This window comes from Crotalus tigris, unplaced genomic scaffold (assembly GCF_016545835.1).
Source record: "Crotalus tigris isolate CLP2741 ecotype Arizona unplaced genomic scaffold, ASM1654583v1 scf7180000024281.4978605, whole genome shotgun sequence".
In the NCBI taxonomy this organism is placed as follows: domain Eukaryota; kingdom Metazoa; phylum Chordata; class Lepidosauria; order Squamata; family Viperidae; genus Crotalus; species Crotalus tigris.
The window spans coordinates 3,914,950-3,931,530 of record NW_024100453.1 but is presented as its reverse complement, the minus strand read 5'-3'; the positions used below and the strand labels follow the sequence as shown (position 1 = coordinate 3,931,530).

The following is a 16,581-nucleotide window of genomic DNA, read 5'->3' as shown; positions in this document are numbered from 1 at the left end:
ATGATATTGGAATTGTTAATATCAGGTGTGAGGAGATAGTGAGGTAATCCCAACATTGTGTCTTACAGAGGGGTTGAAACAGCAGTGTCTAAAATCTCCAGCTAACATTGGTCAAATATGGGACATATAGCACACCTTATTGAATCTTGCCAGATCTCAAAAACTGAGGAGGGTGCTTGGGTGAGAGGTCATCAAGAAATCCCATAGATGTGATTAGACTGGGGTTAGCCAAATAAAATATCTCAGAAGGTGGCAATGATAAATGTGTGCTTTACTGATGGTAAGGAAAATTACATAGAGTTGAATGCAACTGAAGGGAGATTTTAAATTTTTAATCCCAAAAGATGGCCTCAGATCGGCAGGATTCATTGGAGTAGAAAAGTTCAAGGGTAGAATGAAAGTAAGGGCTAAGAAAACAGACAATTAATTGACTGATATCCTGAATTAGCAACTATTACTTGCAATATGAGTATTAAAAGAAATCCTGAATTTGTCCTCTTAACAAATCCAATTCAGGGTCTTAGAACAGGAAGCATCTTTGCATGTTTATGAGGGAAAACATATTCACATTAATACAACTAGGCTGGGCCTGTAGGTAAAGTCTTTTCCCAAGACTTGGGGATCTTCAAAGAGCTCAAGTCATTAGTGAAGAAAGGTTTTCAGTGAGAGTAAGAAGGAAGGCTACCTATAGAAATGAAATTAAAAGACATCAGGAAAAGATCAGAATCAGAGCAAATTTAAGTTTATGATCTATGCCAGGAATTCTCTTCCCCTTCTTTATCAGGATCATCTGAGTTCCTTGTGATTCAAAGCATTTTTGCTTTTTTTAAAAAAAAAAAAAAATTATATTCTCTCTCTCTCTCTCTCCACCCCACCCTTAATCTTTGTAGGCCTTTGCACTGAAACCAAGTGAAGAACCTTATGATTGCACTATAGAGAACACAAGTCAGATAAGACTTCAGAAGGGGGAAAATACCCCAGCATCAGATAGCTCCTGCGTTTTTGGAAGACTCATCCATCAATTTCTCCCCAAATTTACACCACCGAAGCATCTTCTGGCTACACGCATCGAAACAAGCATTTATAGCCGTGCTTCCATTTTTCTTTCAAAGTCTATATTAGAAATCCTTTTCCCACTATGTTCCAGCGTTTCACCAGCCTCTTCTTCAGCGATAGCAGCTCAGGTGAAGTCGTTGAAGAACCTAAGCCTTTTGTTTCTAAAGAGGAAGAAGAAGATGGATGGCTTATTATTGATCTGCCAGGTGAGAAACATTGGAGTAAATGATTGGATTCTCACATAACTATTCTCAAATTGTACAATGGAAGGAGTGTGACTAGTTGCACTTTTAAAAAGTGATATAGAGGAAAAAAGAAACAAGGAGAAATTGGAACAAAAGTAAAGTTAGGCAGCAATTCTTAAATTTATACATAGATAGTCCTTGATCACTGGTTATGTTAGCTATCTACAAGAGCTTTCTCCCATACCCATGTTTGAAACCATGTCTGGCAAGAATCCAAATAATCTGTTTACAACTACATTTTTAGCTTGAAATTCTCGGTGTTTTCCAGACTAGTTTTTCAGGCCAGCTAGACTTCTGCCTTGCTGTTGAGCAGAAATTATATGACTCAACCATTTTTAATGGCAATAATTTGCTTGCAAATTAAGTGAAGAAGCCAAGTCAACAATATTCTCCATACCTTAGTTTTTAACTTATTTCGCCTTACCAATCCTCTTTATTTTTATTAAGTGACATTTTAATATCTTTAATGCTTCCCTTTTTACTTTTCCCTGTATACTGGAGTGTACTTTAAAATAGGTTTCAGATTAAAAGTACTGTTGTTTCCTTAAGAAAATGATTGCATTTGATCTGTGTCTTCGGCTTTATGTGTTTCATGCAGTAAGAGCCTTTAACACTTCGGAACAGAAACTAGAGCATTAAGCAATGAGTGCTACAATCATGAATAAGGCATGGAGAATTAGCAGATGCAACATACTCTCCTAATGAATGACTGAGAAAATGGGGCAAGGCAGCATACAATCTTGTTTCTCCAATATTCCTTCCCAATGTTCAACTGTTTATCAATTATTTGTTGTGGAATACAGATGCATGAATTTAAACTTCTCCAATATAATTCAAATGAAAATGCCTCAAAGTTGTTTAGGTGAACTATGGGAAACAGTTGAGAGACAGGAATGAGGCAGCCAAACAATAGGGCTTAGGGGCCCCTTCTTGCCTTACCTCAGCTATTTCTTGAAAAAGACAGGGAGAGTCAACTCAGTATCTTCCAAATTTCTTTAAACCACAGTTCCCTTCCATACAACCATCAGATCATGCAATGAGCATTTGTAATAGTTATTCAAAACATTTTGGAGGACAGTGCATAACTTCTCCCTGGAGAAGAGACAAGAAGCACAAAAACCCTGAATGCATTGAATGGCAGGGATGGAAGCCAAATGAACTCCCAATAGAGGATGAGGATAATTTGTTCATTAACCAGCAGTTTTTGACTAAGGGGAAAATGTAGAGTTGCCTTTTTTTTTTCATGACAGATACAGGTCTTACAAACATGGCATTATGAGAGAAAGACATCTGGAGGAAAGAATATAGTTCCTTGCCTCAACTGTTTCCTGACCTGTGGCCCTCCAGAATTTATAGCTGGAGTTATAAGTCCCAATAGGCTTAGGCAAAATGGCCAATGTTAGGGAATGCTGACAGTTGCAATTTAGCAACATCTGAAGGCCATATATTTTCCCATCTTTTTACACATTGCAGTATGTGAGTTAACCCAGCCAACATTGGTGAGAATGATGGATGTTTCATAAAATTTCCGGAAACAAATAATAATAACAGTACATAAAGGTAAAAGGTTTCCCCTGTCCAGTTGTTTCCAACTCTAGGGGACAATGCTCATTTCTATTTCCTAGCCAAGGGAGTCAGCATTGTCCAAAAACATTTCTGTGGTCATATATACTCAGCATGACTACACGCCAAGGTGTACAGAATACCATTTACCTTCCCACCGAAATGATACCTATTTATCTACTCACATTTGCATGCTTTCAGACTGCTTGGTGGGCAAGAGCTGGAGCAAGTAATAGGAGCTTACTCTGTCATGTAGTGCTCAGGTCTTGAATCCAAGCTGTCAGCTTTCCAACTGACAAGCTTAGCATCTTTAATCGCTGAGCCATCACGCCAACCCCCATTACAATACATAATATTTTATTAAATTTATATGCTATCCAGTTTTGGTAACCTGGTGTTTCTTTCATTTCTATATTCCTAACCAACATAGCTACTATATTAGCTAGGGGGTATTGGAATTAAAACTAATTCTGTTTGGAGGGCATCAATTGGAGAAGATTGGTTTAAATCAAAATAATCACTATATGTAATGACTATATGAAAATAATCATGGTCTATATACATCTTAATTAAAATGCAATGCTGGTTGCTTGGGGGGGAAACAAAAACAAAAAACTAACCACATTCCTCTGGTTAATCAGGGATATAATTATGATCACCCTCTTCCTAGTACCAGAATTGCACAAGACTTATTAAGACATCAGATGCAGAGTATCCACCTTCAAATCCATCAGCTGTGATGAGTAGTCCAATAACATAGACATTATTTTTCTACAACAGAGGGAGGATGTCACCTGCTTAAGCATCAAGCTAATGTTTTTGTAAATAAATTGGATTATCATAAGAATTTAAAGTTTTCCTATTTTAATATTATGAGTAGTAGGCTAACAAAGAGAAAATGAGAGAATGAAGAAAAACAATTTTAAATAGAAACCAGAATCTTTTTCTATCAGAAGATCTCAGTTCACCTAGCACAGGGGTAGGCAACCTTGGCTCTTTTATGACTCGTGGACATGCTGGCTCAGGAATTCTGGGAGTTGAAGTCCATGAGTCATAAAAGAGCCAAGGTTGCCTACCCCTGACCTAGCAGAATAAATGATAATATTTAATTGTGAGATGATTTGGATTTCTAATTAAATCTAAGCGCCAGGGTTCTATGAATTACAATAGATCAAGGCCTTTTATTAAAATTCATTTTATTTTGGAAGTAGAAAGTAAGCACCATTTAGTTCAGTAAAGTTTCTTTCCAGGGCCAGATTGCAAACAATATATTTTGCAAGCTAATAAAATAATAAGCAACTGTTGTTCTTAGGCAGTTAGGATAATCACCTTCAAAATTTGCAGGGACATCTCTGGATTAAGTAATCATAATCTACATTAAATTCTATGAGATAATTGGATCAGTGTACTGGTACACAGTATGCAATTTGTTGTCTATGAGAATTCTAATTTAAATACTTTGAAAAAGAAGTTATACTTGATGCATGAAACACTTTATATTCCTGTATACTGTATACAAATACATGAGAATTCAGAATTGCTGCTGCTGTTTGAAATGGAAGCCAGGCAGGTGAGCTGCCATGATTTCTCCATTTAATTTTAGAAAAGCTGCAGGGAGTTTTGGTTTTGATCAGAATTCTGACAGAGACTGCACGGGATTCCATGTTTTCCCCTGTTTTAAATTGCCTGCTGACTTATTAATCCTTATAGGGGAGTGTGAGAATGGTGTGTAAGTAAGACTGTGTTGGTGTATTTGTGCAAGTGACCCTACAATTATGCATAGAACTTCAGAAGATGTGGTGAAAGCTATATGTTGGGAGCAAAATAATTTGCAGCTGCTGAGGTCATTGCCCAGATGTTAGCCCGGTGAAGTAGTTCAGATAAGAAACACATTCAGGAGTACTAGCTCTATCTTTATTATAAGGTTATATTAACAGAATTTTACAAGACTGAAAGTATTTCTTCCATACTTTCCTTTCTCTCTCTAGAAAACTACAGAGGGTCTTTTCTGAAATGTTTCCCACACTCTCCCTCTTTTGTGGGCTGAGATATGAGTTATATACTAGTTGTCCAGTCTGCAGCTCTCCCTCCTGTCTCTCAACGTCTTTCCCACATACCATTGCACCAGGGCAGAAATAACCAGCTTTCAAACCCAAGATCACATTAGAGGAGGCACTACTGAGCCTTGAGCCCTTTGAAACTGGGCTGCGGAAGTGATGGGAGACTGCACACATGCATCCCCATTTGCACAAACAGTGGCAAGTGCACATGCACATGTTCCATTTGCATGTGGCGGGCACGTGTGCCTGCTGCATGTGTGCGAATGGAACTATGCGTACTTGCCCACCACTCACATAGAACCATCACTCCCCCCACTCAGCCAATCCGCAGAGCTGGAAAGGTTGGTGAACTCTGCACCAGAAGGCAAATTCCCAAAAACAAGACAAGAACAAAAGTTAATATAATTTAAATTGAAACTTCCATTCAATGAGGTTAATCTTATTATCCCATATGCACTTAGTTATTTTCCCCCCTTTGTCATAGTAGCACATTATATTGCACTGGTACTTTTGGAGTGATTCTGGAGTTTCTGCTACCCTTTGGAAGAAACAAGTTTTGCTTCCCTATTATGGAGGATAAAATAAAACTTGTTACAGCAGCCAATGCTTTTTTCTTTCTGCAGTTAGAGATGCTTTGAGGAAGGGCGATTCAGAATTAGGTAAACAGCACAGGGAAAGAGCTCGCTTGTTTAATCAAAACAAGAGGCCAGTTCATTTTTCTTTCGATAATCCCCTCCCCGATTGTAGGAAGATCTAACCAGAGACTTGATTTGGGGTGTCCACAATGCCCCAGTAACTGAAGCAAATGTTTCCATGTGTAATCTTAGTGTTGTGCCCATGCGCTTGGGTAGTGATAGCCATACAAAAGTCCAGTTTGGTTCTAATAGAAACACTGTGAAAAGAAGACTTTTAAAATTTTCTATTTTCTGCAATGATCTGAGTTAGTAAAGATACTTCCAAGCCTTTCCTTCGAAACCAACAAATCAAGGAAAAAGGCATTGCAACATAAGTATTCTAATTTAGGTGGCAAAGTTTTCTGGAATATCACATTGGGAATGACTGCAGTAGAGAAGGAAATGGCAACGTGAAGGCAAATTAATACTGTGAGCATTGGCTTTGTGCAGAAATATAATGTAAGACGCAGCTCCAAATCTCTGTCAACCGCAGCTGCCTTTGTGTCCTGAAAATCCACACCCGAGGGCTCTCCACAAGTGATGTTTACATCAATTCTGACATAGCAACATGCTGCCATGTTCCCATGACATCACCCTCCTTAACAGCCAAAGACATTTTCTTCCAGCTCAGCTGTGGCACTGTTCAAATAGCAAAACGTCTGCTTTGCAGTTTGCGACAATAGACAATCTGGGGAATTAGACATGGCCTGCTTTCCTGTTTGTGAGAACTCTTAGCTAATTCTACTCCCAGTGCCTGAACTGGGAGCTCTCTAGTACGTAGATTTTAAGAAACAACCTATCAACAAGCCTTACCACTATCTTTTAAGTCAGTTTTATGGTGCTTATAAAAAAACTGTTCAGCTTGGTTTTCTCTGCTTACATAAATTGCCTGTAACAAACAGGCTTCATTTTCCTTCCCAGTCTCTGGGATAAAATGGGCCATTGTTCCTCCCCCCCCCCCAATCTCCTATGTAAAGGCTCTCTGCTGCAACATACAACTGGAAGAAAAATTGTCTGGCTGCATAACTAGGGTGCCACCATCCCAGCTTTCAATATGAGTTCATATGCAGGAAGGATGACATTTAGATAGTCAGGCCATTTTTTTTATTTGTACAGAGACCTCAAATGACATTTTTCAGGAGCTGGGAGAGAATCAGGTCATTGCAATGCAAACTTGATCATTCAGCTTGATAGACCTTTTAGCATTTGAGTTTTACATGCTTAATAGGAATGTGTAATACTTTACATTAATTCCAAAGAGATGTTTTGAAGCATGTGGGGTACAAACACAGTACCTGATGCAACTCTTTAAAACAATCCAATTTCCCCCCTGAAACTGGAGAAGTTAAGTAAAGCCAGTGAGGTTACTACATGAGCCTGAGAAAAGACAGAGCTGCTTCCAAGAGTTGCAAACAAGTGACAATTATATGATAAATTTTGGGGTAATATTTGTTAAAACTATGCAGCTGAGGCTGATAGGTCTCTCTAAAAATGTATAGGATTATTGCTTTAATTTTTTTTTAAAAAAATCTCTCTTCTGGTGTCTAGTGATTGGGTCAATTTTAGTAGGATAAGCTAGAAAGTATGTTTTATTGAGGGAGGCACTTTAAAAATAATCCTTGTCTGCTAGAAATGCCACTCATTTAATTTTAAATCATCCTTCCTGTTCCCAAGTTTCCTTCTGGAATCATTTTTTGTTCCTTTTTTCAAAAATAAAGTCTCACTGTAATCTCCTTGAATTTAGAACAGCACACATTTAAAGACATTAGCATCTATAGCTGATCAGTAATTGATTTTTACTCTTTGGGAGAGATTTAGGCATTCTTATTATTTACAAATACTCTTTTAACTCTTGTGTCTGTTTGGTTATTTAGTAACCTAGTAGCATAATCTACCACCTGATTTGGTTCAGGATATTTATCTCCCTCCTTTATGCAGCATGATAATTATTGGGATATTTACACAGGCAACTGAAGTAGACTTATTTTATGGCCACAAATAAAATAGCACACAGAGGTTTATACCAAATGGAACACCTGACAATGTGGCAAAGAATGTCAGAAAGCACACCACAAGTGACACATAACTGCAATCTCAAGTGATGCTGAATATTGGAGTCACAGGATAGAAAAACCTCCTTGGCCAGTCCTAAGCCCTCAGGGAAGACTTCAGGATGAGTCACACCAATGCCTTTGGGGTATCTTTTTCACTAACAATGCCCCTCCTTTCTCTTCTCCTTCCCTTCCCTCTTCCTTCCCATCCATTGAATATATTGAATGTGTGCATCGTTTTCCTTCCTGTATGCACCCTGCACTGCCATGCTTTCCTGTTGAATGGCTTTGCACTATGATGTTTCTTTTGAATGTTGTGTCATTGTTGCTGCTGTTCTGGCTGTCCTATTTTGTGTGGCCGGTGATTGCTGTCATCTCTTATTAGATAGTTCGGCTTCAAGTCTTGGCACTCAGCAGTGGGTAGGTGAGAAGGATTCTGTTTGCGCTTCCCGTTGCCGCCATGGGTCCCTTCCACCTACCACGTCTTCACCCTACTCCCTCAGTGATTGTGTCAGCAGGTCCATGCCCTCTCAGACTGACCCCTGCTTGATGGATGAGAGTTGGTTTGTTACCCCTCCCCCCTGTTTTACTGCAGAAGGTCCAGATCCTGTCAGTATGGAGAGCAGCCCTATGGAGGACCTCTTGATTGAGCATCCCAGCATGTCTGTATATGTCACCACCACCAGCAGCATCATTGTGGAAAGAGAGGATCCTGAGGATAACATCCAGGAGAAGTAAGTTCAGGATAGGGCCTAATAGTTCCAGAGCCTTCCAGGTTCCTTTTCACAAAATTCACAGTTAGGGAAAAATATACTGTAGCTCAATGTTTTCTGAGCTGGTGGGTTCTCAGTGTTTTAAGATTATATCTCCCAGCATTGCAAGCAGAATACTGTATGTATACATTTAAACTTATATAAAAGTACACCCAAAAGGAGCCAAAAGTTAGGAGAGGATTGCAACAACTTGGAAAAACTTCTTCCCTCCATTTTTTGAAGGCTCTGTGAAATCAATGGGACTTACTTCAAAGTATATGTGAGCAGGATCATATTTATTGTAAAAAGAATGCTTAAGGAATTTCATTCTTGCAAATGCTGCTAAGTTCTTATTTGACTATCACTTCCTATTTTATTAGGCTGGCTGGAATGTCACTCTCCCAGTTAAATGTTTTTTGTTTTCCAGATGGATTCTTTGATGTAGCAAAATAAAAGTATATTCAGATAGTCTCAACTTTCACAGAGTACTTTTCATACTTGTGAGCTCCAAATATGCCTACAAATATGATAGAATTCCTATTTGGACATTCAATTCCTCTCTGTGATTAGAATCATATAGACATGCAAGAAGCACTTACTAATGTTGTTTACATCGGTACATTTCCCTACTTGCTGGAATGATGTAACTCAGGAATTTTGCTACCTGTGGAGGATAGTGAATATACATTACAGTAGATCCATGCTCAAATATGCCCCCTGCTGCCAGGATGCATGAGACCATCAGCGATCCCCATTTGCTCTCCTTTGGTTTTCATTGCATAGCTGAACTGACTACCAGAACAGATCCATAGTTACATATACCCTGAAAAAAATAGGAGGGACACTTCATGAATTGTCTATACATACAGCTATTGCGCATTTTGTTGTATATTGTGGGAGTTGTAGCCTGTGTTCCTTACCATATTTATGGATGAGTTGCTTACATTAATTTTTATGAATTGCTCTTTTGCTATTTAGAGGAAATGATATGCCCTTTGTTCTTTGAAGTAGGGCCTTGCCATATCAAAAATGCTGTGTCCACCTCACTTTGTATGCCTTTTTCTACAGCGAAATACCTGAAAACTGTTTACAGCGCCGTCCCCCACATCACTCCACTTCTCTTGCTACTAAGACTGCCATCTTGGAGAAGGTTAATCAAGTGCGTCGGATTCAGAGGGCAAAGCAGTTGGCAGAGAAGCACAAGTTCAGTCAAAAAGTCATGAAGAGGCAGAATCGTGCCAGAGAGTGCCGCCCACAACGGGCCAAACCCCAAGGCCATTTTGTCTACCAACCATGCCAGCGCCAGTATAACTACTAAGCTACTTCAGGAAGTCTACACTGTGGGGCATTATCCTTTTAACTTTTAGCTTCACTAGCTCTTCACAATGCTTTTTCCATCCAAGAGGGTTGTCTTCATTCATTTTCTGAAATTAATTGTCCCTCCCTGTGAGAACTTCCTACATTCTCATGAACTTGCAACATTAAATGGTAGATCTTTTGTGGGCTTTTCTTGAGCTTTATTCCCCATTTTTAGCAAAAAGTACATTTTCTGATCAATGACTTTTTTGTGTTTAATGTCCCATCTCCTACTCTACATCCTTTTTCCAGATTTTGATTTGGATCTCATAGTGAATGAAACACAACATGCCTTGCTAGCATTAAGAAACAAGACAGCAAGTCAACTTTGAAACTCCAATATATAGGTTTTTTTAAGTGTTGGAAAAACATATATGTATGTTGGTTGTTAAGAGAGACCATGTTTTTTGTGTGAGTGTTTCTTGGTCCTTAGGTAGCATGAATTCACACACTGGCTATTGTAGCAGTTGCCAGTGTTACACTAATTTGGTGCTTCCAGTGAATATATCACCTTTATTTTAATTTAAATAAGTTACAGGAGGAACATGGTGCCCTGTCATTTTTCATCCCTTGTTATTGCACTAGAGAGCCTGTGACATCAGTGCCTTTCTTTTTGACATCATGCTCGTGACACAAAAAAATCCCTAACAGATTATGATGTCAACTGGAGATACCAGGTTTCTGTGCAAAATGGAACACAAAAAAACAAGAAAGAAACCTAATGGATCCCAAGTTAAAGATTAATGACATGTATTTTAACATACTTCCCTCCATGAAAAATAAATAATTTGTATATTTGTTTCTTTTGATGAGTTGATGTAATGGCTGCTCATAAATTATCAAGGAATATCCTTAATTGCCTTGAGGCTGCAAGGCAATACAATGAATATTTCTATGAATTTTGCCATTGACTTCAAATGGAATATAGATAGAACCTAATTCTCTGTTCAGGTTGTCCCATGATGCAAAACTACAACTTTGAGAGCCCATTTTGAGTAGATGCAATTAACACTAACAATTTACAAATACTACAGAGGATATGTGATTATGAAAAGGGCAAAGTGGTATGAGTACTTTTCCTGTCTGATTAGTTGCATGGTTATCAAGGAGTTTCTTACAATACTATTAATGACTCTATAATTTAATGATCAAGTGTTTAGAAAAAGATTTGAAGTGTTTAGAAACTTTTGAGGCTCAGAAGCACATTTGTAAGCTTTGGGGCACTTTTAGAAAATGGTGCACCTGGGAATGAAGGCACATGATAAATCCAAATAAGTCCCATAACATGTCCCAAAACTCCCATTTACCAGAAAGCCAACTGGAGAGATTGCTCCCCACTACCCCAGCTTACCTTTTTAGGCAGGAGGGCATTTTTCAATGTAAGCATTGCTGCAGCTACCTACCAATCCTTATTTCCTAAGGACTTTTAAAGGATGCCTATAAGGTCTAGGGGTATTCTTATTATAAGCTGGTATGCTTATTTTGCAGCATCCCAGCTTCTGGTTATTTTTAAATTAAAAATATCTAAATTAAAATCAAGTTGAGTGAAGAGCCTCATGTATGCATAAATAAATTTTAAAAGAAACATAAAGATTTACAGGCTTGCAGCTTTTTAAAACGTTTCCATGAGGCTGATTATGGACTCTCTTGCAAGGAAAATACACATAGCCTTCATAGGGAGCATTTCTAAAGTGTTTTCCTTTAATCTTGTGCCATTTAGATGTGTTGAAATCATAAGGCCCACACTGGGTGATAGAAACTGTAGTCCAGCATATTTGAAAGACACTATATATAGGGAAGAATATACTAAACAGAAAATGCTAGTGCATTAATGAATATATAATTTAAAATAGGGATAAGAAACCTACTTGGGTTAGAATTTTCAAAGCTTATCATTGGAGTACTCATAAAAGGATTTTCACAGCAGTGTGGCTGATCACAAAACACCCATTTATCAGAAGTCAATTTGGCAAAGTTGCTTTGTTACTCTCTGTAGCCATGCAGGATCCTTCCCATTTCCCAATACTTTTTTTCTGGTGGAGAAGGTCAATGAGGCTTTTGTTGCGACCACACCCAATTTTATAAGAATGGGACTCGGAGGATTTCTGATGAAATAAGTTGATGCTAGTGGCTGGGTCTTTACTTTGTACTGTTCCTATGTTTATTTAAATTCAAGGGGTCTTTTACAAGATGGGAGCAAGAATCTGAAGATAGGAAAGAGAATGTTTCCAGGCATACTAGGATCCATAGGCACCCCTTTGTCCACCTTGCTTTAAAAAAAATAATGTGCAACTAAATTTTGAAAGTTTGGACTCCCCTTTAAAGTTTATTTCAACACTGAATGGTATTATTCCTCATCTGTAGCATGGGGATTATCTCTTCAAATCAACATTATTTCTGAGTGAGCTAGATTTCTTTGAGGTTAAATTGGAAAAGTTGTTGCTCCATTAAAAATGAACACTTTTTAAAAGCCACAACAGAGATAGGGAAATTTTTTCATTTAATACTTTTCCTGTTTGTTGTTTTTTTTCCTTCTAATTAGGAAAATGAGAACATTCACATCCTGTTTTTCAGCTACATTTATTCTTAACAATACTTTTCCAGTATGATGCAGATACCATATTTAAATTCATTCCGTGTATTGATTTTAGGAACTTTTACCTCAGAACAATTTAAGGCTGTTTATATTTTTTAAAAAAGTAAAATATTAGAAATCCTCTTTTGAGTTTAGTTTAAAAGGGGAGATTTATTTGCACTACAGAAGTAATCCATGGTTTTGCCACACTTATTGACCAGATCTGGAAAAAAACACCATCCAAATCAATACATGAAGAGATAATATTGCCCTCCTAAAGTACAAGAGTTTCATATCAATATAACTGAACAAGTAGAAATGTGATAAATATATGACTATTTCTATTCTCTCCTCTGATATCTCTATATTTAAATCTAGAGAGTAATTTAGATGTATTTAAGAACACAGGTATCATGAGTTTTATACAGTTTTATTTTGAATGACAAATTCTCATGTTTTAATTATCTTTTGAAGAATCTTAACTACAAAGTAATTTGTCTTATATACCATTGGAAAATGTTATGATCCAAAAACAAAATCGTTGTGTTAAAAGAATTATGTAGTATAATGGATCTATGGATCCGGGTCTATATATCTAACATTTACAAGGGATGAACGAACAGAATGTTTTCTATCTAGAGGTAGACTTCAATTATCTTGATAATTTTCTAATAGTACCCATTCAGTTATGTTCTTGATGAACACTATCCTGCCAGAAATAAAGATGGTAACCCTAACACTTATCTCCAAAATTAAAGCAATTAATTTAAATGTTAGAAAAGTATAAAACTATGAAAAAGTGTTTGCAAAAAGAATAGAGATCCAAGTGATATTAAAAGATTTGCTTCTTTCCCCAGTACTGTCATTCCCACCTATTTGTTCTTTCCCCATCCATAATCAGATACTTGAACATAGTTTCTAAATCGCTCATTCTGATTATCAAGGAATTAGCTGGTGTTAATCCTTACTGTAATGAAATTGATGGCAAATTCATTCCTTACCTCCAATGGATTGGCCTTTCTGCCTTGAACAGTTGTTGGTGTTCACCAGTTACTGCTATGGAGACCTGGCAAGGAATCTTAATAGCAGCAGGCCAGAAGCTCAAAACTGCATCACTGGAAGTTCTTATCTTTTCCTTGGCACAACCTCTTGTGCTCTAGGATAGCAGCCAAGAATACCAACCCTGTCAGCATCTTGGTTGTTTCAGAATATAATATTTATATTTGTCAATATGTGCTAATGATCATGTTTTTCCAGGAAGCTATAGGACTTCTGACTTATGAGGTACAGATGATGTGAATTGCAAATATACTTAATTTGATATTGGTTTCAGAGCATTTATTTAAATAGGGCTGAAATAGACTATATTTCAAATAGTTAAAATAGACTATATTCCCAAATTGCATCTTCTGCTTCTCTTAAGACTTATTTAGAAAGCAATTCAGGTGGCAAATATGATTAGACAAATATAAGTCAGATGTACCAACATTATAGTAATCAAAGAACATTCCAGTTCCCTTCAAATGCAAATAAACCGAGTTATTCTAACTTCTTTTAATTTTATGTTTGCAACTTTTATCCTCTGATTAAATGACTTTGTAACAGCAGCTTCTTGGAAATTGGGAAATCAAGATGACTTATCATGTAAGTCAAACATAAATGTTTTAGATACCTTGATTTTCATGAAGGATTTATCATTTGAAAGATAGGGAATTACTAATGTGATATTTTAATATATAACTTTCTGAGAGAATTTAGAGGATAGAGTACACATTTTGGTGAGCCTATAAGGTGGCAAGAAGTGGGGAAGGTGGCAAGAAGTGATAAGTTATAGTCATGCGAGGTCCTTGCTTAATGACTGGTGAAGTCCTTACTTACAAATGACAGCAACCAGGACTGCTGGAACTGCTGTTGCTAAGCAGCATGGTCACATGGCATTGTGCTTTATTACTGCATCACTTAGCAATTCCTGTCCAAGTTGCCATTGTTAGCCAAGCTATACCTGTATATCTTAATATCAAATTTTGATGAGATATTTAAACGTAAAATTAGAAAGTTCAATTTCTACAGATCAACAGAGATGAATCCTTTGAATTTTTTTGCTTCCCAGCCTTCTTCTACTTAATACTTAAGAAAATGTAAATGCTTCAGAAAAATTAAAATCAATTCCATTGATGTAATAGTTACTATTACAAATGTTAAAGAAGATCTAACATTAGACACCTAATAATTGGGATTGTGAAGCCCAAAAATACCTCCAATGTTCCAGTGTGTTGATTCCTATTTTAAAAGTCACTAAAAATATGCATTATGTTTGACTATAGCCCTAGTTGTGCACTAGCAACTTTTCCTAAATGTTGACCTTCCACAGATAATATACATAACTAGGTGGTACTAAGTTGTGTATACTGTCACTTCCTTGAGTTTTACTAGAATGTTAAGTAGATGCAACTATGTTGTTTTCTTGTCAGTGGTTTGCTTCTGACTTTTTTCCAGTCTAGCTTAAAGCCATTGGATATGCTGGTAATTGCCCAAGCACTTTCCTGGCCTAAATGTGCATGGATTTTTTTAAGATCAGCCAAAATTTGATAAATGCTGTTGCTTCTCCCAGACCATTTATGTGAGATAATTAATAAAGCATTTTGGCAACTTCTTGCCAATAGGCCAGTCACTATCTATCACCCTAGGAAACAAGCAGCAGCAAACCACTTCTGAAATCTTGCCATAGTCTTACTTTAACCTGAAAGAGACTGAATGGCCAGTTGACAAATTTATATATTTATGGGTGTGTCTGTGCATGTGCACAAATATTTCTGACTTGAAGGTGTGCATGCATGTATACACACACATATGCCTTGGTCCTCACCAGTGATAATATTTATCTTACAATGATGCAATCTTATTCCAATTGAATTGAATGCTATAAAAACAACTGGGAAATCAACACACCAGATTCATGAAGCATGAGATGTCTTAAATATGTTTACAGCAGCAAGGTTCTGTCATATGCCTCTGATGGTCAGAGATGCTCAAAGCAAATTGCAGGAACATTATATCATGCCCTACCTACAACATCCCCCAATAATTCTGCCTGGCTATTGCTGGGGACAAATTACTTTACTATATTGTAGTAAGAAGCAGGATCATTGGTTAGGCCAACAAAATAATTTTTAGATCCCTGTAATATAGAAGAAATAAATCATGGAGCTAAACTTCCCAGAAACCCAAATTATTTAGATCAGTTTTACTCCTCTCCACAGCTCTCTACTTCAAAAATATTTTCCAGCAACATAGATTAAAATAAAGAAATGCTTTCTCCTTCTCATCTAGAATTAGATCCAACACCATTTGAAAGATAAGCAACAAAGCTTCCCAACATGCAAAAATATAACTAGAATTTTAACCTCTTTGAACAACATATGTAGACCCAATAAAAAAAACAAGCGTAACTGTTTATTCTTTTGCAGCTGAATCTATTAAAGAGAAATTCCAGCTATTTTTTCGTTGAAGGCTAAAATGAGGCCCCACATCCTGATTTTTTATAGGTAAAATGGAGATAGTAAAACACCATCTTTACATCTCATATTTGACTTCTGAAAATAAAATGAATCTGCACCAGTTATTGTATAAACACAAACATTCACAGTTACAAAGCAAATTCTAAACACTTAATAAAAGACTTTCAATTGTTGTGCAAACTGTCATTTAATACATTTATAAAATGCCTGCATTATTTCACTATGGCTGCAATTCAAAAATTGGTCCTCTCTTACAAAATGTGATTTATTGCAATACTATTGAAAATCACAACTATACACAAGTCTGTAATGTTCATCTGTAATATTAAGTCAACAGAAGGGTGCTTAAAAATAAAAACACCTTACAGTGCATTTGTATATAAATACATGTAAATGCATTATTAACATTCAACATTTAAAGCTGAGTTAGCTATGCAATGATTTTGAATCAGTAGGAGACTGTTATAATGACAGACTTGAAAGACTGGCTGAGTTCTAGGTTTTTTGTCTTTTTTGTAACTTGAAAATCTAAGGCATGGACTCAGGGACAAAACAAATTGTTGTTATCTTAAAAATACATGTTTTAAAAATGTTTGATTTGAATGGAAAATTTTAAATGTCTGTGTCTGTTACTAATCTTTGTCTCTTAAAGAAACATATGAATTTAGAAATAGTAAAATATATAGGTATAGATATAGACAGTTCTATGAAAAAGTCTTCATCTCTTTGAA

The 16,581-nt window shown here is 36.7% G+C and overlaps 1 protein-coding gene across 5 annotated transcripts in view; it reads left to right on the top strand.

The window, feature by feature from the left end:
• TP53INP2 (tumor protein p53 inducible nuclear protein 2) overlaps positions 1–16,442 on the top strand; it is a 36,012-nt gene extending 19,570 nt beyond the window's left edge. For 2 of the 5 annotated variants that reach the window (XM_039323741.1, XM_039323742.1), the window contains exons 2-4: positions 891–1,262; positions 8,035–8,383; positions 9,470–16,442. In XM_039323741.1, coding sequence (XP_039179675.1) covers positions 1,139–1,262; positions 8,035–8,383; positions 9,470–9,719 — 723 coding nt within the window. In that variant the 5' untranslated portion in view covers positions 891–1,138 and the 3' untranslated portion in view covers positions 9,720–16,442. The remainder of the gene's footprint in view (positions 1–890; positions 1,263–8,034; positions 8,384–9,469) is intronic. The other 3 variants (XM_039323744.1, XM_039323746.1, XM_039323745.1) reach the window with 3 other exon arrangements.
• The last annotated feature ends 139 nt before the right edge of the window (positions 16,443–16,581 follow it).